This window comes from Berghia stephanieae, chromosome 6 (assembly GCF_034508935.2).
Source record: "Berghia stephanieae isolate SIO BIC M18660-M18661 chromosome 6, UCSD_Bste_1.3, whole genome shotgun sequence".
Classification (NCBI taxonomy): Eukaryota; Metazoa; Mollusca; class Gastropoda; order Nudibranchia; family Aeolidiidae; genus Berghia; species Berghia stephanieae.
In genome coordinates, this window is record NC_088365.1 from 62,005,247 (window position 1) to 62,026,304 (window position 21,058).

At 37.5% G+C, this 21,058-nt stretch overlaps 2 protein-coding genes across 5 annotated transcripts in view; both read left to right on the forward strand.

Moving 5' to 3' along the window:
- Positions 1-6,034: 6,034 nt before the first annotated feature.
- Positions 6,035-21,058, forward strand: part of LOC144975395 (PI-PLC X domain-containing protein 3-like) — a 26,411-nt gene continuing 11,387 nt past the window's right edge. The window contains exons 1-2 of one of the 3 annotated variants that reach the window (XM_078919418.1): positions 7,372-7,426; positions 7,793-8,628. In XM_078919418.1, coding sequence (XP_078775544.1) covers positions 8,520-8,628 — 109 coding nt within the window. In that variant the 5' untranslated portion in view covers positions 7,372-7,426; positions 7,793-8,519. Of the gene's footprint in view, positions 6,149-7,352; positions 8,629-21,058 lie in introns of those variants that run through there. The other 2 variants (XM_078919419.1, XM_078919417.1) reach the window with 2 other exon arrangements.
- On the forward strand, positions 10,465-18,326 carry LOC144975393 (THAP domain-containing protein 1-like). Of its 2 annotated transcripts, XM_078919414.1 has the most exons (4): positions 10,467-10,908; positions 11,411-11,758; positions 12,145-12,230; positions 12,765-18,326. In XM_078919414.1, exons 3-4 carry the CDS (start codon positions 12,157-12,159, stop codon positions 13,510-13,512), a joined length of 822 nt encoding a protein of 273 aa, XP_078775540.1. In that variant the 5' UTR covers positions 10,467-10,908; positions 11,411-11,758; positions 12,145-12,156; the 3' UTR covers positions 13,513-18,326. The 2 variants fall into 2 exon arrangements, with proteins under 2 accessions (XP_078775541.1, XP_078775540.1); XM_078919415.1 differs by lacking the exon at positions 11,411-11,758 and having other exon boundaries at positions 10,465-10,908.

Below are 21,058 nucleotides of genomic sequence, written 5' to 3' on the forward strand. Positions count from 1 at the left end.
GAAATCCGTAAACTGTGGAGAGGGGTGGGGGGGGGGGGGGGGAGGGGTTCTGGATTTGAATAAACACAAGGGAAACCCGTAAACTATGGAGGGGGTGGGGGTGGGTATTCTGGATTTGAATAAACACATGGGAAAACCGTAAACTATGGAAGGGAGGGGGGGGGGGTTCTGGATTTGAATAAACTCGGGAAAACCGTAAACTATGGAAAGGGGGAGGGGGGGGGGTTCTGGATTTGAATAAACACAGGGGAAATCCGTAAACTATGGAGAGGGGGGGGGGGGTTCTGCATTTGAATAAACAAAGGGGTAATCCGTAAACTATGGAGAGGGGGGGGGGGTTTCTGGATTTGAATAAACACAGGGGAAACCCGTAAACTATGGAGGGGGGGGGAAGGGGGGGGGGTTCTGGATTTGAATAAACACAGGGGAAACCCGTAAACTATGGAGGGGGGGGGGGGTGGTTCTGGATTTGAATAAACACATGGGAAACCCGTAAACTATGGAGGGGGCTGGGGGGTGGGGGGGGGGTTCTGGATTTGAATAAACACAGGGGAAACCGTAAACTATGGAAGGGGGGGGGTGGGTGGTTCTGGATTTGAATAAACACATGGGAAACCCGTAAACTATGGAGGGGACTGGGGGGGGGGGGGTTCTGGATTTGAATAAACACAGGGGAAACCCGTAAACTATGGAGGGGGGGGGGTGGTGGTTCTGGATTTGAATAAACACATGGGAAACCCGTAAACTATGGAGGGGGCTGGGGGGGGGGGGGTTCTGGATTTGAATAAACACAGGGGAAACCCGTAAACTATGGAGGGGGGGGGGGTGGTTCTGGATTTGAATAAACACATGGGAAACCCGTAAACTATGGAGGGGGCTGGGGGGGGGGGGGGTTCTGGATTTGAATAAACACAGGGGAAACCCGTAAACTATGGAGGGGGGGGGGTGGTTCTGGATTTGAATAAACACATGGGAAACCCGTAAACTATGGAAGGGGGGGGGGGGATCTGGATTTGAATAAACAAAGGGGAAACCCGTAAACTTTATTGTATATTGAGCTTTTAAAAAGAATTGAGTTTTTATATAGAGCGATATCCACTAAACGTGCTCAAAGCGCTTTACAGTGTGTCCCTGGCCAACAGCAACACTTAACATGTAGGAGGGACATGACATGACGCCTGTTAGGCGATGTTACATGGCTGTCGGACAGACAACTCTGTTAAAGACCAGGTACTCATTTTACACCTGATTACGGTGAGTGAATGTGAGTAAAGAGCCTATTCCAAGGACTCAACTATAAGCCGAGCAAGGCTGGTTCATATAGTTTAGTGAGAAGTACTCATAAACGTGGATGGCAAAACAATAACAAAGACCAGAGTGACGTCATCTTCGTTCTATCTAAATCTAGCTTGCGAAATGCGGTGAGCTTGACGAAACGCAATGCATCAATCTTATCTTATTTAGATCTACCTCTCTGCTATGTGGTCTAGTGGTATGACACTTCTTTCGGATCGGAAGGTCCTGAGTTCGAGCCTCGCTCGGCGCATAATTGAGTCCTTGGAAAAGGCTCTTTACTCACATTCTCTCACTGTACTCAGGTGTAAAATAAGTACCTGGCCGTTAACAGCGTTGTCTCTGTCGGAAAAAAAATAAATTACATATCGCCTAACAGGCTTCAAGTCTCGTTCTACATTTTACATGTTGCTGTTTGTCAGTGACCCCTTGTAAAGCGCTTTGAGCACATTAAGTGGATATCGGGTTATAGATTGTATGCGCTTGGCTAAGAAGCTCATAACATTGTCATTCGGAAGTAAACGGACCAACACACAAAACTCTGTATAACCATGAACTTTTATTGTCTGGTTCATCCAGTTTAGTGAGAATTACTCATAAATGCGGATGGCAAAAAACAATAACAAACACCATAGTGACGTCGTTCTATCTATAGATAGTATGCAGATGACGTCACTCAGGCCTTTGTTATTGTTTTTGCCATCCGCGTTTGTGAGTTGTTCTCACTAAACTGTATTAACCAGACTATAAAAGTTCATGGTTACACAGAGGTTGTGTGTTGGTCCGTTATACTTCCGGATGGCAATGTTATGAGCTTCTTAGCCAAGCGCATACTATCTATATAAAGGCTCAAGTATAAAAGCTCAAAAGCTCAAGTACCTGGCAAACCCAGTCAGTGAGCACACATTATCTGACCCATAGTTTATAGATTGTCTGCACTCTGCTAAGAAGCTCACAACATTGCCATCCGGAAGTATAACGGACCAACACACAAAACTGTGTGTAATCATGATCGTTTATAGACTGGTTAATACAATTTAATGAGAACTACTCATAAACGCGGATGGCAAAAAACAATAACAAAGACCTGAGTGAGGTCACCTTCGAACTATCTATAGATTGTTTTCATTTCCCCATTCACGCATTCAAAGACTGAGCGGTCAGTCAAGCACGCGAAACGCAATGCATCATAGCCATGGCGTACTAAAAGAGTCAAGGCCTTGGCGCACGCGTATCGAGCCGAGTTGGTTAAGGCCATTGACTAGCGCTGTGTAGTGTGCAGGTAGTGTGTTAGTCTAGTGTTAGTGAGAATTACTAAAGACCGGTATGCAATGGGCAGTGATGTAAGAGGCGAGTTGTAATTATTTATCTCATTAAACGTGTCGGAGGGATGATTTACTAATAAATAGTCTATATTATATTCAAATTATAAATCATGACGAGATAGCAAGTTAAGCTTTGTATAGAAATAAGCGTACACAAAACTTTATTTGAGATGGACTAAAAATACAACAACGAGAGAGAGGGAGAGAGAGAGAGAGAGAGAGAGAGAGAGAGAGAGAGAGAGAGAGAGAGAGAGAGAACTTTGGGGGATTTTGTTTCTTTTTAACAGTAGTGGGCAGTTTGATAGTCAACACTGAACTTTGATGAGTAACAACGAACATAGTTTTGTGGAAAAGAAGCACCTCAATGTGATGGTGGTGATGGTAGTAGTAGTAGTAGTAGTAGTAGTAGTAGTAGTAGTAGTAGTAGTAGTAGTAGTAGTAGTAGTAGTAGTAGTAGTAGTTAGTAGTAGTAGTAGTAGTGTTAAAGAGGAAATGATGAAGATAGTTGTGATAATTTTATAGTGAGCAAAAAAATTTATAACGGGAAGAAAAATGTTGGAGAGGGAAGGGGGTAGGTCATACAATGAAAAAGATATTATGTTTGAGAGATAATAAAAGATTGGGGAAGGGACAAATGATGATGGTGATGACAATGATGATAATGATATGTGGTGTCAATGATGATGATGAAGATTGCATCTTACCTTAAATGCGGTGTTAAACAAGCAACAGTGGCGATGTTTTAGTTGGTTACATTGATGTTGATGATAATTTGGCAACTTTTCTTGTTGCTTTACTCTTATTCTCTGATGGAAATGCTAGGCAGTGTCTCTTTAAAATTATACGCTTCAAGAGTTTGAATAACACTAGAGATGCACCGATAGGCGAACTCTGCATTAAGATAATGGCATGGAAACTAGCGAGACTAAAAACTTTTTCCTCGTAAATAAACATTTCACCATAATACAAAATAATGTTCTTGCAAGCTTTCCATGCTGATCTTGAGCTTTGCCGAATACCTCCCCTCCTAAAATGTAAATATATTGTAATAATAAGTTGTATCAAAAAATGAAAGGTCATACTTTTAAATATTACCTGTCTGATCACACCAGATTCAATTTGTATATGCCTGTAACCACATATTCTATTCTTAAATCGATTCTATACATGAGCATTGGGCATCCCAGTAATAGGCACTGTAACATAATTACTGTATTATGAAAAGATATTAGATAAATATGGTTTAATGAGATTTACAAGAAATTTAAAGTATGACCTTTATTTTAAGACTTACTGTAAACCTGATTGCAATGATTCTGAAATATTTGTCACTTTAATATTCAAAGCTCCTTCTAGTTTTATCTGATACTTCCTTACTGTCTTAAACAGAATTTTTAAATTATGCCATATTAATATTAAATTATGTCATCAACATTTCAATACTCTACGATTTTATTTTACACTTTTAGATAGGTAAATGTAACCCTGTGACGGACACAGTGGCCAGGGTGAATCTATGAAAATGTATTACATATAAATGGTCAAATGGTTATTTATTGTGTTATATTTACTTGATTATTTATTTGTTTATCGTTTCAATTCGGAAAAGTAAGCCCTTGTACTATTCACTAAATATTTATTAATTTAATTAATACATTTTTTTTTTACAACACCAAAAATGTGCATCACTCATGGAGCTGGTATTCCTCATAAATAAAATTACCTCTGTACGTTAATGAAGCTTTGACATAAACTTCATCTGCAATTATAATGCAAGCCCTGCTCCTTTCTTCTTTAGAATTAAAAAAGACGAAAAAAGTTTGACATCATCAATGTTCTTTGCTGATCTCGTTACTCTTTGAAGTGTTGTTATTGATGGAAGTTGAAGTACCTCTCTCAATTGAGAATACAGATGTCTTGAAACGGCATACCATGAAAATGCTTTGCATAAATCATCCATTGCATATATCCTTTTGTTTTTTGGAAGGTACATCAGAAATATTTGTCTCTCAATAAATTTGAATTTGTCATCCTGGGTGTCAATAGATGAGCAAATGAAATTAACTAGCTCCTGGAATTGTGACCAGCATTTGATTTCTTTACAAATAGCAGGGTGCTTTACTTTTTTGACACCTGCGTATGCTTCATAAATAATTCCCTTTATGTTTCCGTGTTTGTCTACACCCAAGGAAGTAAAATGAATTGAAAAAGCATAAATAGGCCCATCTCTCGATTCACTAAGGAAAGAAAAGTTATCGTCTTTTCCCCAAATTAAAGTACCTGAGTAATTTTCTAATTTTTTCTGCAAATTGTCAGGAAATGTAGAGTATTTTAATATGTCTTTCATACGAAATTCTTTCAATTGTTGATCCTCATCAGGAACCCTAGATGCAGCGGTTGATTTTGTTGTTGTTCTACCTTTTGATTGAGGGACACCAGCACACGATGATGGTGCGTCAGGGAAATATGTGGGAGGGTCAGCTGACAGCTGGTACCATAAATTTTCCTGCTTTCTTCATTTTTGAATCTGGAAAATGTTTAGCCATATATTTGGTCACTTGATCAACAGATAATTGGTCAGGCATGGCTTGAACCCATTTCAACTTTTCATTAAGATCAAGAGGAAAACTGTACACTGGAATTTTTTCTGTCGCACTAGCATAGCCCGACTTGCAGCCATACGTGCTGCATTTCTTTCCCATGATGATGGAATTCTAAGTCAAGTAGTGATTTAGAAAAATGAATAAATAATCCGATAAAGAAATAGTAAACTAAATTCCTGAATGTCAACAATGATAATCACATTTCCACTTAATTAAAAACATAAAATTAAAAAAATCCAGCGAATTGAATGAAGCGAGAGAAAACAAAGCAGTTGTGACCAGTGAAGTCGAAACAAATAATGAAAATGTGATTGCTGACTTCACACGGTATAGTAAACTAAATTCCTGAATGTCAACAATGATAATCACATTTCCACTTAATTAAAAACATAAAATTTAAAAAATCCAGCGAATTGAATGAAGCGAGAGAAAACAAAGCAGTTGTGACCAGTGAAGTCGAAACAAAGAATGAAAATGTGATTGCTCACTTCACACGGTACCTACTACACACGGTACCTTATTACGTATTCAATTTCCCCGCTCTGTGTAACCAACACAACGAAACAAAGAATGGCGAAAATTTTATTACTGACTACGCACGGTACCTAATTACGTATTCAATAACCCCTCTCTGTGTTACGAACACAACGAAACAAAGAATGGCGAAAATTTTATTACTGACTACACACGGTACCTAATCACATTCAATCGCATTCAATTTCCCCGCCTTGTGTAACGAATACGATAGCCTTAACCCCTAAGGTCAATCATCCTGGTGCTTCGGCCAGTATTATAGTAGGGCTATGATCATAGCCTACTAATGACTCTTTTAGTACGCCATGCAATGCATCAATGATTTTTCTTATTTGGGTAGATCAATCTGGCAAACTTCGCAGTGAGACACACAGACGTCCTGTGTTATCTATGGTGAGTTATTATAGATATACATACTTTTATAAAATAAAAATATGACCAATAAACTTATTTTGATGAAAAGTTCACAGCCATGCAACAGTTAAATCGTTTCTCATCTATCTTTTTGTCTGAGTAACTGAACTGTGAAGCCAGTGATCTCACGGCGCGTAATCTAAATCTTGGGTGTATTCCTTATTATTTTTCATTCTTTTCATCAAAATAAGTTTATTGGTTATATTTTTATTTTATTAAAGTATGTATATAATAATAACATTTTGAAAAGTGATTTCTCCAATAGAATAATTAGTGATAGATATCTCATTAACCAAACGATAGATTTCCTCAGTTGATAAGAGAGACGCATGAGCAATACTATGTTGACGTTCTGTCTGTAAGGGCATGTATGTGTCAGTGAGCACATATCTGACCCATATTTTATAGATTGTTTTCATTCCCCCATTCATGCATTCCTAGTCCCGACGCCGAGTGATCGGTCAATAAGTCAGACACACCCTCTCGTTAAGCCGTCGGTGTGTGTGTTATGTGTGTGGTGTGTTGTGTAACTGACACACTTATGTTTTCTTATATTATTGTTGTACGGACAGTCTGTGAATTAATAGGTGCAGTTCAGGTTGTGTGCTTTCAGTTTTCTAGCATCGTTTATGGCTCTGATGGCTCAGAAGCCTATCTAGAGGGAGGCCTTCCGAAAGCTCCTTCATCCCCAGTATTCTTGTTTTTTTTATAATGTTCTGGTAGAGGGTTTGGGGGGGGGGGGGGGGGGGCTTTTTAAAAGAATTAAAAAATCTCCCCCTCCCCCATCCCAAACTCCCCACTATAACATTATAAAAAAAAGTTTCCCCCCTCCCAAACCCCCCTACTAGAACAAAAATACTGGGGATGTAAGAGCTTTCGGAAGGCCTCCACTATCTATAAGTGTGAAATAAGCAACTTATCGTAAAAATCATCCGTTTTCTATGAATATTCAATGTATCTGGACTGTTCTAAGTTGATAATCTGAGTTCATAGAGGTTAGGGGTAGCGTCAGTGATAATTTCAGTAGATAATGATGTGTTATCTCGTGACAAAACAAATGGGCAGATCGATAAACAACAAAACAGAAAGATAAATACATTCGACCACTTCACACACAATCGCGATTAAGGTCGACTTTTTTTTTTATCGATTGCACCTGATGATATCCGTTGATTGATAGGAAAAGGCGAGGTGTGTATTATCGGTTATTGTCACACCTCACTCATTCCATCTCTGTCTCTATTAAAACAGTGAAATGTGCTATAAACACACGAATGATTTACTGTGTTATATCGAATTAAATTTTACCAATGTGTATTCCTGGCTTTTCTTCGATAGGAGAATAATGTGTTATGATATGATTTGAACGAAAATCGGGATTTTTTTTTTTACTTCGATGAAAGATCTCGTAACATCGATCTTTCGGCTCTTGTGTCAATATAATTCCGAATAAGTATCTTCAATCTTCAATGGCTTGTATTTGTAAAAGGCCCGTCACTGCAAATGTTCAGTTATAGTTCAATCAGGTTTAAAAAAAAATAAATCATATTTGATAATATGGTAGTGTTTAAAAGTATAACACATCATGCTAGTTATAAACGACTTTCTATTTTTACAATCTAGTAGTGTGTTACGCATCGTCAAGCAGTGACATTGACTAAGAAAAATAACAACCCATTGTAGTCCGTAACATAAAGTATATATTATGAAATCGTGCCACCAACCTACAAAAACACGACTCCATCCAATGCTCCTCACTACATCTATAGTTCGTGTATTTTTCAACTAGCTTTATTCAAGAACTAGAGACGTTACAGGAAACTTCGCCATATCGATAGTGTGGGTTTAACTAAAATACTCATTAGTTCTGCCCGCTAGATATTTCAGTCGTGTCGACTTATAAAGACGTGTGTAACCTTTAATGTTTGTAGTTTGTTGGATTTTAGTGAGAACTAATCACCCGGCTGGCGGTCTAAAGTGTTATTGTCTAAAGACAACAAAGAGCTGATTGACGTCAAAGTGATTCATAATCTGTTGGATAACCATATCGAGAGTAATTCTGTGTTGGACTGAATTAGTCTGTATATTTGAAGAAGAAGAAGAAGAAGAAGAAGAAGAAGAAGAAGAAGAAGAAGAAGAAGAAGAAGAAGAAGAAGAAGAAGAAGAAGAAGAAAAAGAAGAAGAAGAGGAGAGGGAAGTAATAGATATAAAGAATAGGGCAAGATTTACTGGCGAAAAAAAAAAAAACAAACAAACAAAGAATAAACTTTCGATTGAGTTCGTCTATTAGAAGACGGCCAAAACGTTTCGTGTTGTGCCTTCAACTGTTGTCATAATATCAGTGCGGACAATGTCCAGTGTTTGTGTATCTATAGATGACTCTCAAAACGTGTCCGAGTGGATGTCCGATCTGCCAGAATCGCTACAGGAAATTCCATTGATTCATCTGGCTATACCAGGTAAACAATTGGATTTTTCATATCAGTGTAACATGTATTGTAATATATTGGAGTTGTTTGGCTATGTATGAATGTAGTAAAACTAATAGATAGAAGTGTCTAAATGAGTCAATGAAATGGAGATAAAGATAAAGGGAGTAAATCTGACTCCTGAATGAACAACACAAAACAAGCGACTTTTCGGCCCTTGGCCTTTATCAAGTAAACACAGAATACATATATATATTTATATTAGATTGTCATAATAATATAGGCGAAAATGTGTAAATGTGTGTGTATAATAATATAGGCGAAAATGTGTAAATGTGTGTGTGCGTGTGTGTGTGTGTGTGCAATGGAAGAGAGAGAGAGAGAGAGAGAGAGAGAGAGAGGGGGGGGAGAGAGAGAAAAAGGAGAGAGAGAGAAAGAGAGAGAGAGAGAGAGAGAGAGAGAGAGAGAGAGAGAGAGAGAGAGAGATATGAAAAACTAAAGAATGAGGTAGAGGGGTGGGGGAGGGGGAAGGGTGGTAATTGAAGAATACTAGACAGCAATAGTGTTATTAGTGGTCCACTACCTCCGTTGTTAAGATATTTTTAAAAGATTAGTAAAAAAAAAAAAAAAGAGAGAGAGAGAGAGAGAGAGCGAGAGAGAGAGAGAGAGAGAGAGAGAGAGAGAGAGAGAGAGAGAGGGAGAGAGAGGGGGAGAGAGAGAATGAGAGAATGAAAGTGTGAGAACGGGAGTGGAAGGATGCGTTTGAAAGTTATATCCCATCCCCCTACCTTATTCTTGAAATATATATATATATATATATATATATATATATATATTATATATATATATATATATATATATATATATATCTTGGAATAAAAATAGATGGAAGGAAGATGACGTCATAATACTGAAGCCAACCGTTGGCCGCTTCCGCCATAGGGTAGAGTCGGGGAAATTCGCCGTCGGGGAAATTCGCCACTTCTCACACCCCTCTCTTTAAATGCAAATAACCCATCTTACCTATTATTGGACGAGTCCAAGTGTCACATCATCACTTTGATGCTCTTTTCATCTATTGTTTTTAATCTACCAATCAGCATTTAGTACATTAATATCATGACACAATCGTGTCATTTAACGTCATAGCGTGTCTGTCGTTCTGTGCGCCTGATTCGTCCGAAATCCAACACCCGCCATTCCAAATTCCTACTTTCACTCGTTGTCATTTTAAGCGTTTTTTCAGCTTAGATCCTTACTCTACAACCTGTTATTTTGATATTGTATGATTTAAACATTAGTTTTGATGTTCCCATCATTTGCAATAGTTAAAAATATTCGTTTATTTTTTAATTGAGGGTCCCAATGATATCACTGCTTTCGGGGAAATTCGCCACTAGTATCGGGGAAATTCGCCGTTCTAATTGGGGACATTTGTCGCTCTGTTTTGTCGAAATATTATTAATTAAATGTTTAAAGGGGGCATTGATGATATTTTGACCGATAATTATTTAATAGATTGGTGATGCAGTGTCTGGGTAGCGTTCATAGTGCATAAAATTTACATAATGAGATAGTAATGATTATTAGTAATTTAACTGGACTTAATGAACTTTTCACTATAATGAAGCAGTTTTTTATATATTTGTAGAATAAATGGTGAGAACTTCAAAGAAAACCCAAAATGGAAGCAAAAGATTAAGAGAAAAATAGGATAGGATGGTTCAGCAAAACACAAGAAAAGATATTTTGTCATGTTTTCGCCTTCTATCATAGTATCATATCGTCATTTATAAAACTTGCCGTTGGTCATTGAATATTTTTAGTTTTTTGTCATTGTAAATAAATAAAATATAGTAATTACTACAAATTAAATCAAATATAAACATGAGAAAACAAAATAATATCTAAAAAGTACATAAAATTCACGATAAAAAAGTGTTAAAATCGAGCGGCGAATTTCCCCGACAGTGGTGGCGAATTTCCCCGAACTATGGCGAATTTCCCCGACGAGCATAACAACTTTTAAATGCGAAAATAAAGTATTACGAATTGAAATACTGGAACAAGTTTAATAAAATCTCATCACTGATTGGCTGATTGTCTTGATGACCAGTTTCTATTTTAAGAAAATTGACATCTTGAGACTGAAATAAGCGAAAGAAGTGGAGCGACCGCAGGGTGGCGAAGTTCCCCGACTCTACCCTATTGGGAATACCAAAACATTCCTGCGTTACGGCCGTAGTTACGGTGATTCACTCATCGGTGGACATCCGAATCAAGATGATCAGTGGATGTTTTTCCTTCCAAGTAAGTATCAACCTTAAATTTGTTTCATAATTATGTTTGCAAATACGTTTTATCAGTTAAATCATGTTTAAAGATGAAATAAAACTATTTGATAGCTAAGTTGAGTCGAATTCAGATATCTCTCCCTGTGAATGTGATGTGGCTATGGCATGGCACGTTCACTTTCACTTTCAGTTTTCAGCCACTTTGATTTTCTTAAAACAAGTATAGATTCTAGTCTAATCGTTTTTTCATTTGTTTTAGTTATCGGATGTATATGGTAAAGGCGATATTTATTATTAGTCTTAGATCGACATTATTTTACCGACGGAAAGCCTTTGACTCTCGATGATCGTCACCCTTGGCCTTGGTTTGGCTCTAGCTGAAGCTGGACGGTTAGGATTGGTTGGATTTTACTATCTAACATTAATAGTAATGTTTCATCTCCTCTCGAAAAGAATTCGTTGTACATTTTCATCACACTGACCTATCACTCATTCTTGGAAAATATTTTGTTCTACAGGAATTAAAGGACTAGGCTGCCTGTATTCTCACCCCCCCCCCCCCCCCCCGGCCGATTGGATTCCCGAAAAAAACGTCGCCGGCTTTTTGTGATTTGGATTTGATTGATTTTTTTTTTAATTGTGCAACTTGTGACAAGAAACTTAACAAATTACTGCATTACAACCTTTGGATTAAACATACAACAATTGTGGACTACTATTATGAAGACTAGCATCCGGGGGGTGTACTATTATGAAGACTAGCATCCGGGGGGTGAGAAAAGTCACTTCGAAAGGACTAACCAAAGATGATATGGCTGTACTAATCGCAGTGATAAGGATAGTGTTACAGGAATCACCGTCCATCAGTGAGTACTTTTCTTTTTTTGCTAACTGTTGTGATCATACGTCCAAAGGATTACTTGCTCAGCTACAAGACTACAAGAAGGTCTTGTTGAGATGAAAAGTACCAACTTATTTGCTGTCCATGTGTGCATCAAATTTCAAAATGGGGGACTAATCTCTACGTGAAAACTGCAAAAGTCAGTCATTTATCGACAAATGTAGGTTAGATTTCGGTTCGGTTGAAATCCAACCTAACCGTAAAAGGCTTAAGATTGGTTGGATTTTACTATCTAACGTTTATTTCATCTTCTGTCTAAAAGAATTCGTTGTACATTTTCATCACACTGACCTATCACTCATTCTTGGAAAATATTTTTGAACCATATTAATTATTCATTGTGTTCTACAGGAATAACCAAAGATGCCTGCTTGTTGCGCATTTGGCTGCACCAATCGCTCTGAGAGGGAGAAGGGTACAGGAATCACCTTTCACAAGTGAGTACTTTTCTTTTATTGCTAACTAAAACATTTATGATCATACGTCTAAAGGATTACATTACTTGCTAAGCAACAAGGTCTTGTTGATATGCAAAAGTCATTTCCCAACCTTATGTGTGCATTAAATAAAATAGCCTTGTTTTAACCCCTTCACAGCTAGGTTACATTTCAACCGAACGGAAATCTAACCTACTTTTGTCGATGTATGACTGTCTTTTGCAGTTTTGACGTAGAGATTTGTCCCTGTGATGTGCCTCTAGTGCTTGAGGCGAATCACAGGACTCATATCTCAGTGAAAGTTGTAGAGGATCGAATGATATTTTACGTGAAGTCCAGACTAGCTATGAAAGGTTAACACTTGGTTGTATCAACAACAGTGCTATTCGAACAAATGGTTTGCTACCACACAGAAATGCACACCCATGTTTCTCACTCAGTCACAGTAAGAATGTTACCAGGTGACCAATAATGTTGTAATGCTATTCTAAGACATTAGTGACAACAATGTGTTGTTGTTTTGTTTTTTTTCAGATTCCCCAAGGATGAAGAGCGGAGAAAGCTGTGGATAAATTCCATAAGAAGGGAAAATTTTATTCCCTCCAAATATACTGTTGTCTGTTCTGTCCACTTTGAGGAGAAATGCATTGACAGAACTTCTGTCAATATTGTTCGATTGAGAGAAGGTGCAGTACCTACTATCTTTTTGTCTTTTCCTTCTTACTATCAAAATTCGGGGGACAAAGCTAGAAAACCGCCAGCTCAAAGAGAGCCTCCCCCTTCCATTTCTAATTCAGACAACTGTAATGCTCCATTGCCAAATGATCTTGCTATCCCTTCTACTTCTACGAGTGTTGATACACCAACCAAACAAAATTTTAAAAGACCTCTAGAAGATAAAAGTCATAAATTAGAATCATGCAGAAAGAAAATTAAAATGCTTCAGCAGTCGAAAAGACGTTTAATTTTAAAAAATGCAGACTTCAAAAGTATAGTAATGGAGCTTAGAAACAAAAAGATGATTAGTGACTCTAGTGTAGATATTTTAGAAAGATGTGGGGGTGGGGTTGGTGATTTATTGAAACGGAAATTAGCGAAGATGGAAAATATGTCTGTACCTGTTAAGTATTCTCCAGAAATTAGAAGTTTTGCTATGACATTGCATTTTTACTCCCCTAAAGCTTATCGATATGTAAGAAAAGCTTTTGATACTTGTCTTCCTCATCCAAAAACTATTTCTAAGTGGTATAAAAACTGTGGATGGGTCACCTGGTTTTACTAAATCAGCTTTTACTTTTCTTTCCAATATTGTACAACTGTCAAAGGTTGCAAAACCTTTTCTATGTAATCTTGTCATGGATGAAATGTCTATTAGGCAACATGTGGAATGGGATGGCAGCAAGTATCATGGCTATGTGGATGTTGGTACAGGAATTGATGATGATAATCTTCCCGTAGCAAAGGAAGCTCTAACTTTTATGATAGTATGCTTAAATAGCAGTTGGAAATTGCCTGTTGGGTATTTTTTATTAGATGGTTTGAATGGGGTGGAAAGAAAAAATTTATTGAATTCATGTATTAAAAAACTGCATGAAGTAGGTGTTGAGATAGTGTCAATCACACATGACGGTTGTCCATCAAATATGTCTATGTTGAAGTCTCTTGGTGTAATTGTAGATAGTGATAAAATAAAGCCATACTTTTCTCATCCTGTTACTGATTCGCCTATTTATGTTTTTCTTGATGCCTGTCATATGTTGAAATTGGTAAGGAATACTTTTGCAGAAAAAAAGTCTTTTTGTGTAGGTAATGATTTTATCAAATGGGACTATATTGAACTATTACATGAGTTACAAGAAAGAGAAGGATTGCACCTGGGTAATAAATTACAAGCAAGTCATGTGCAATGGTTTAAGAAAAAAAATGAATGTAAAATTAGCTGCTCAAACTCTTAGTGATTCAGTTTCTTCTTCTCTTGAATTTTGTCTTAAAGAAAATATCCCTGGTTTTGAAGGATGTGAGGCAACTATTAAGTTTTTGAAAATGTTTAATTGTTTGTTTGATATCCTTAATTCTAGAAATATGAAGGCATTTGGATGGAAATCCCCATTGAGTAAATGTAATTTTGAAGCAACTGAAAATTTTCTCTCAGAAGTTAAAAATTATATTTTGTCCATGACATTATCTGTTAATGGTATGTCTCTTGTTTCCAGTAGAAGAAAGACTGGCTTTCTTGGTTTTCTTGTTTGTATTGATAGTGTTATTTCCATTTACAGACGTTTGGTAATGTCTGAAGATTCATGTATGAAATTTTTATTGACCTACAAGTTTAGTCAAGATCACATTGAACTTTTTTTTGGTAAGGTAAGAAGTATGGGAGGCTGCAATAACAATCCAACAGCTAGACAGTTCTCAAAAGCATACAAGCAACTCCTCACGCACAATGAAATTGAAGAAGTGAAAAGAGGGAACTGTTTGCCTCTGGAATCCGTACCCATTCTAAGTGTTTCCAGCCGAGAGAATTTAAGCCGTGATGTACCTTCTGGGATTCGAATCAATGCATCTTTATCAACAAACCGAGTCTTGTCTGAAGAGGTGTGTGAAAGTAGTGATATCAGTAGCAGTAGTTCATTTGATTTTGATGTAAACTATGATCAGTTGTCCACTTGTTCAAATAAAATTGTCGTCTACATTGCTGGATTTGTTGCATTTAAATTGAAACAAAGAATTCTTTGTGAACAGTGTTCAAATGCATTAGTTGAAAATGAGCTATCTGACATACATTCTTTGATTGCTCTTAAGAACAAAGGAGGGTTGCAAATTCCTTCTAAGGGTATTATTGATGTCTGTTTAATTTCTGAAAAGCATTTCAGAAAATATGTTGCAACTGTAGGTCAAGATCATTTTCATTTCAATCGATATGATTGCCATAAGCTTTTGCAAAGCATCATGAAGTCTTTCGTCAATAAACCCGTTTTTTCTACATTATTTCATTCCCATATGTTTGATCATGAGGGGATTGAGAATCATTTGATTCTTCTACTAAAAGCAATAGCTGAGAAATATATTCAGGTCAGGTATTTCTATGCTGGTAAACTGTACACTGAACAATTGAAAAAGAAGCTAATGTGTAAAAGCCGTCAAGTTCTTAACACTTGACTTACTTGACTTAGATGCCTTTCGCGTCTCGACCGAAAGATCGGGTCGCTTTGGCTGTTTCCAGTATTTCCTGTGTGAGGTGTCTCCAATATTGCCGGTCCTCTGCTAGGGTTCTCAGATTTTCAAGGTCCCTGCCGTTATGAGACTAATGCTTTGTCCAAGTGTTGTGAGGTTTTTGTTTAGGATCACAGGGAGTGTTGTGATCGGTCTTCCTCTGAAAAGGTTCCCGTGTTTTTGGAAGTATCCCGACATGGCTTGGTTTGCTGGTATGTTTTTATCCCTGCGTAGTATGTGACCGAAAAGTTGCCATCGTTGTTGTAAAATGTCAAGGGAGATTGGTCTTTCTTTTGTGATCTTATAGAGTGATTCATTTGAGATCTTTTTGGGGTATTTGATGTCCAGTACCCTTCTTAGCTGTGTGCGATGGAAGGCATCCAGATGTTCTTCTTCGGATTTTGTCAACGCCCAAGTGCCGCAGTTATACAGAAGTACCGGTTTTACAAGAGCATGGTACAGTTTCAGTTTGGTTTTTCTCTTTATTTTGTCACCTCTAATCCATACATTGGTGAGTTTACTGAGTGCGGCGTTTGATAGCTGTTTTCTTCTTTGTACATCCTCGGTGTCTCCAATTAGTGAGCCGACTTTCTTTGTTCTTTTCCATTCCTCTTTGTTCCTCGATATTGTTGTAAATTCGGTTTTATTGGCATTGACTTGGAGGTTATATTTCATGAGGGTATTTTGTATGATGTCTATATTTGCTGGTGTTGATCCAATAAAATCGACATCATCTGCATAGGCGATTTCTCTAGGGATTGCATTCTCAATATGAGTCGTTGGTTTTGGAATGACTTTTCGAACTTCTTTCAGAGCGTGTTCTAAGTATATTGTGAACAGAATCGGGCTCAGACTATCTCCTTGGGGGGTCCCGATGTTACTTTCGAACTGCGTCTGTTTTGTGGCCCCGTATATCCTTGGTTGTATCTTTGTGTTGCTGAGGAGAAATCGGATTATTCGGAGCTCGTCTTCGTCTACTATTTCTGTTAATATCTCCAAAAGTTTTCCTCTGTCGATCGTATCAAAGGCTGCGGACATATCGATTCCGGTTATTGTTATGGATATGTTTTCTTTGAGTGCCTTTGCTGCCAACCATTTATGTGTCCATACAACGTCCGATGTGCTTCGGTCTTGGCGAAACCCGCTTTGGCTATGTGATAGATAATTTTCTATTTTCGGTCTAATTCTGTTGAGGACAATAGTTGACAGTGTTTTTCTTATGGTATTCAGTAATGTTATTGGGCGCATGTTGTTTACGGGTCCTTTCGTTTTTCCTGGTTTTTGTATTGTAATTAGGACACCGCTATTTATGTCCCAGTCTTTGTGTGTTGAGAATGTTTTGTTCATTATGTTTGCAATGCTCAGATCCAGGGAGAGGGTACCGCATTTCAGCAATTCAGCGGGAATTTCATCTTCGCCTGGGGATCTGTTATTGTTTAGGCACTTTATGCTATTTCTAACTTCAGTTGTTGTGATGCGGTTGTTTAGGTCTCTAGGGTTTCCTGAGAAGGGCGATATTTGTGAGACTTGTTTGTGAAATTTCTGCTGGAAGTGGTCAGTTACAATGTCAAGGATATCGTTGGGATTTGTTGTCTGTTTGCCAAATTTGTCCTGTAGTTTTGGGTTCTCGAATGGTTTTCGGTTCAGAGATTTCGTCGCTTTGAACATAGACGATGCGTTATTTTTGGACTTTTCTATGTCTTCCACTTTTTTGTCTAATTCCTCGTTTCTGTGTTTTATTGTAAGTGATCGAATTGAATGCAGTATTTTGTTTCGTTCCGTTTTCAGGTTTATTATTTCTTCCGAGTCTTTCGTGTTTTGTATCCTGATCCTAAGTTCTTTTTGTTGCCGCGATAGTTCGTTAATAGCGATGTTAGGCGTTCGATTTGGTTTGTTCTTAGTTGTATTAATAGACCTGCACTTTCTTCCCCCGCATATTTCATTGCCGCTTGCGTCTCTTTCCATTCATTGTTTGGATTACTGTTTTGCTTTATTTTCGATAGACTTGAGTTAAGTTCATATTGGTAATGAATGCGACATTCTTGCTCATTTACTATTTTTGCCGTGTTTATTTTGACTGCCGTTTTACCTTTCTGTCTTCGTTGTCTGTACACATTTATGTTGAAATTCGTTTTTACACGTTTGTGATCGGATGTTAGCAGTGTACCACCGTATGATCGCGAGTTGGTTGAGTAGTGTTTATGGCAGTGTCGACATATGATATAGTCTATTTGGTTGTGTATTGTTATCATTTTGTCTTGGGTTTGGTCTTTCCTTTGTCCTACCCATGTTGTCTGGTGTCTTGATGGGTGGTTGAAAGCACTGTTTGTTATGAAAAGTTTTCTCTGTTCACAGAACTGGACTAATTTTTCTCCGTTATCGTTACGTTTTCCTTTTGAGTATGATCCTAAACATAGTGTGTCACTGTCGAGACGTTTTCCTACTTTGGCATTAACAAATTTATTTTATTTACAGGGCAGTAACAATGTCATTATTAACTTGTGTGATTTTTTTAAAGAGGCAAATATGTTTGTGTATAAGTATAACCCTTTCCTGGCTAGGCTGAATTTCACGTCAAACATCATTCCATCCGCTACAGCTTTCACCTCGAGCACTCGGAGGGCTCGAGTCGCATCACAGGGGCTAATTTCTGAACTGTAGAGGATTGAATGATGAATGACGTAAAATCCAGTCTCGCCATAACAGACTTCTGTAATAACTATTAATGATGAACTAGTAATGAAATTGCTGGGATTTTTGTTTTATTTTGAAATCTTATTGAATTATGATCAAACAATGAACCTTTTTGTGTGACCATGATATTTTGTGTAATAATGTCTTTTTTGTTGTTGTCACTTTACACAAATAAATATAAAATGTAAATAGCATTTTGTGACTTAATTTTTGATGAATTATGGTAATTCATAGCTCTAGTAGCGGGGGTCCCGTTAGTTCAATTGGTAGAGCATTGGACTGTCACGCCAAAGGTCTCGGGTTCGAGTCCCTTTGCAGCCAGAATTTTTATCCGGTTCCCCCTGTCCACCCAGCAGCAATTGGGTAGCTTACTCTACTACTGCTATAGCTGCAGTGGTACGTCCACATTTTAAGTTGTCACCATTAACCCTTTCATGGCTAGGTTTGAGTTGAACCAAAACCAAACGTACTTTTGTCTATACATGACTGACTTATGCAGTTTCACATAGAGATAGTCCATGTGATGCGACTCGAGCGCGCTTTAGACTAATCTGTGATGAAAACTGTACAGGATCGACTCGTATTTGACGTGAAATCTAATCTAGCTGTGAAAGGATTAAGAATTGTGGTCGTGTAGTGGTGGCCTGATTTTTAATGTGATTCCTACCCCGAAACTTTGTGCTGTAAGAGTCAGCTAAAAGTGGTGGGTGGTTGGGAGGGCCTCCTGCATTCTTGCAGGAGATGTATGCTTTCTTCTACTTTTACCCCCTTATCTTTTGTAACGTCTGCTTTCTGCCCTTGTCCTTGACCGAAATAGCTCGGTTGTGGTTGGGTTCATGTGGGGTTTTCTGCTTTTGACGAGCATGACGCGGCCGGGAACCGAACCCCAGACCTTCTGGTTACGAAGCCAACGTTCTAACCAACTGAGCCACTGCGACCAGTAAGATTGGTAGCGGATGACCGAATGATCTACTTGCTGTTCTCTCTTCTTGGCCAAGCGAAATATGCCGTCTCGTGACACGCAGGTTCGATTCCGACCGGATCCACTTTTTATTTTTCGATATCTTTAATTCGAGCTTGCACTTCCATTACTTTCTGTGCGGTTGCTTGATATTTTACAAGTGTTTACTCATACTCCTCCCTTTTTCCTTATTCATGTCATAACCAACAAGCAAAGGAAATCGAACCGTGCGTAGTGATAGTGCTTTGGCTTCAGAATTGAACGAAGAAAATAATTTAATTAATATTGCCTTTGCAAGGTATTTTACAACATCACAATGACTAAATTCCCTTAGTAAGTGAGTGTTTTAATCGGCAACACAAGATGATTTCCATCACTCAAGTCTATAGTTTCTATGATAAACAATCGTTTCCTGGTCTTCTCAATATGGCGGCTAAGCTCCGCCCACTGGCATCAACTTTGCGACCTCGCGAACGAAGCCGCTTACCTTCCATGTATTATTATTCCAAGATATATATATATATATATATATATATATATATATATATATATATATATATATATATATATATATATATATATATATATAGTTTTTCATCTCTCTTTCTCTTTCTCTCGCTCTCTCTGTCTCTCTCTCTCTCTCTCTCTCTCTCTCTCTCTCTCTCTCTTCCATTACATTCACACACACACACACACACACACACACACACACACACACACACACACATATTTACAAATGTTCGCCTATATTATTATGACAATCTAATATGTATTCTGTGTTTACATGATTCTTCTCTTTACTAGCCTATCCTGCTTCTTTGGTTTGTGATTGTATTTTTGACAGGGGATATTTTTTTTTTTCTGTAAATCTTCTGCCTGTTTGTTCTTGGTTATTTATAATTTAGCTTATGATATCTTTAGGTTATGATTTTGATTTACATTTGTACTATTTTTGTTAGATTGCTTGTTTTTTTGTTTCAGCGGTCTCTCATATAACCTCAATTGTGTTGGAAGAGACCTAAAGCAACAAACAAACAAAAAAAAAAAAAAAAATAAAGGCCAAGGGCCGAAACGTCTATTTTTTGTGTTGTTTATTCATGAGTCAGATTTACTCCCTTTATCTTTATCTCCATGAATGTAGTTGTTCGGCTTTGTTTATTTTTATTCGAGTTATTTATAGGATGTACACATCTTGTGTTGTGCATGTGAGTGTGAATGTTGACTGCGCGAACGTATCTCGTATTAGCCTCTCCCCGCAGTTTTTCGCGGCCGCAGATGGCAAATTTCACCCTTGACCGCAAAAAGCCGCAAATTTTTATTTGGCCGCAAAAAGCCGCAATTTTCGCCGTTTTTAGGCTAAATTGACGATTTTTTGTTAAAGAAAAACTAAAAGCTGTAAAAAATTGTTTAAAGACGGCGACTTTCAATGCTAGCATCCAAAATTGGCACTAAATAACGGATAAACGTCTTTTTAAAAATTACTTACTACGGCTATTATAATTATTATAATACTATTTCAAACCATTAAAAATGTAAATAAATTCATGTTGACGTGTTGTGACATCAATATTCTACAAAATGCCCTATTTGTGTTAATTTTTTTTTTTACCGTACACGTTGTTTTAATTGTTTGAATTTTGTAAAACTAGCGGCAAATTTTGGGCAAATTTTGCAATTTTGATGGCAAATTTTACCATTTTTTATGGCAAATTTTGGCGTTTGAAATGGCAAAAAAAAAAAACCGCGGGGACAGATTAGCACTTTTTTGTTCCTTACGAACACCGCAAGACGATTGTTTTGAGTTAGGTTAGATACTAAAAGAACTCCATCCGAGCTGGTGGTATTATATTTTTGTTTTAAATTTACCATATGATTGATAATAAATAAATTGAATTAACGAAGTCTGAGCTGAGTCGTTGCAATAATATCGTGTGGAAGGTTATACTGTAGGCCAAATGAC

Bases quoted from the DNA above. Each gene is read 5' to 3' on its own strand.
- LOC144975393 (XM_078919415.1), top strand. From the start codon at position 12,157: ATGCCTGCTTGTTGCGCATTTGGCTGCACCAATCGCTCTGAGAGGGAG. The intron at 12,231-12,764 runs GTGAGTACTTTT...GTTTTTTTTCAG, and splicing joins ACAGGAATCACCTTTCACAA to ATTCCCCAAGGATGAAGAGC.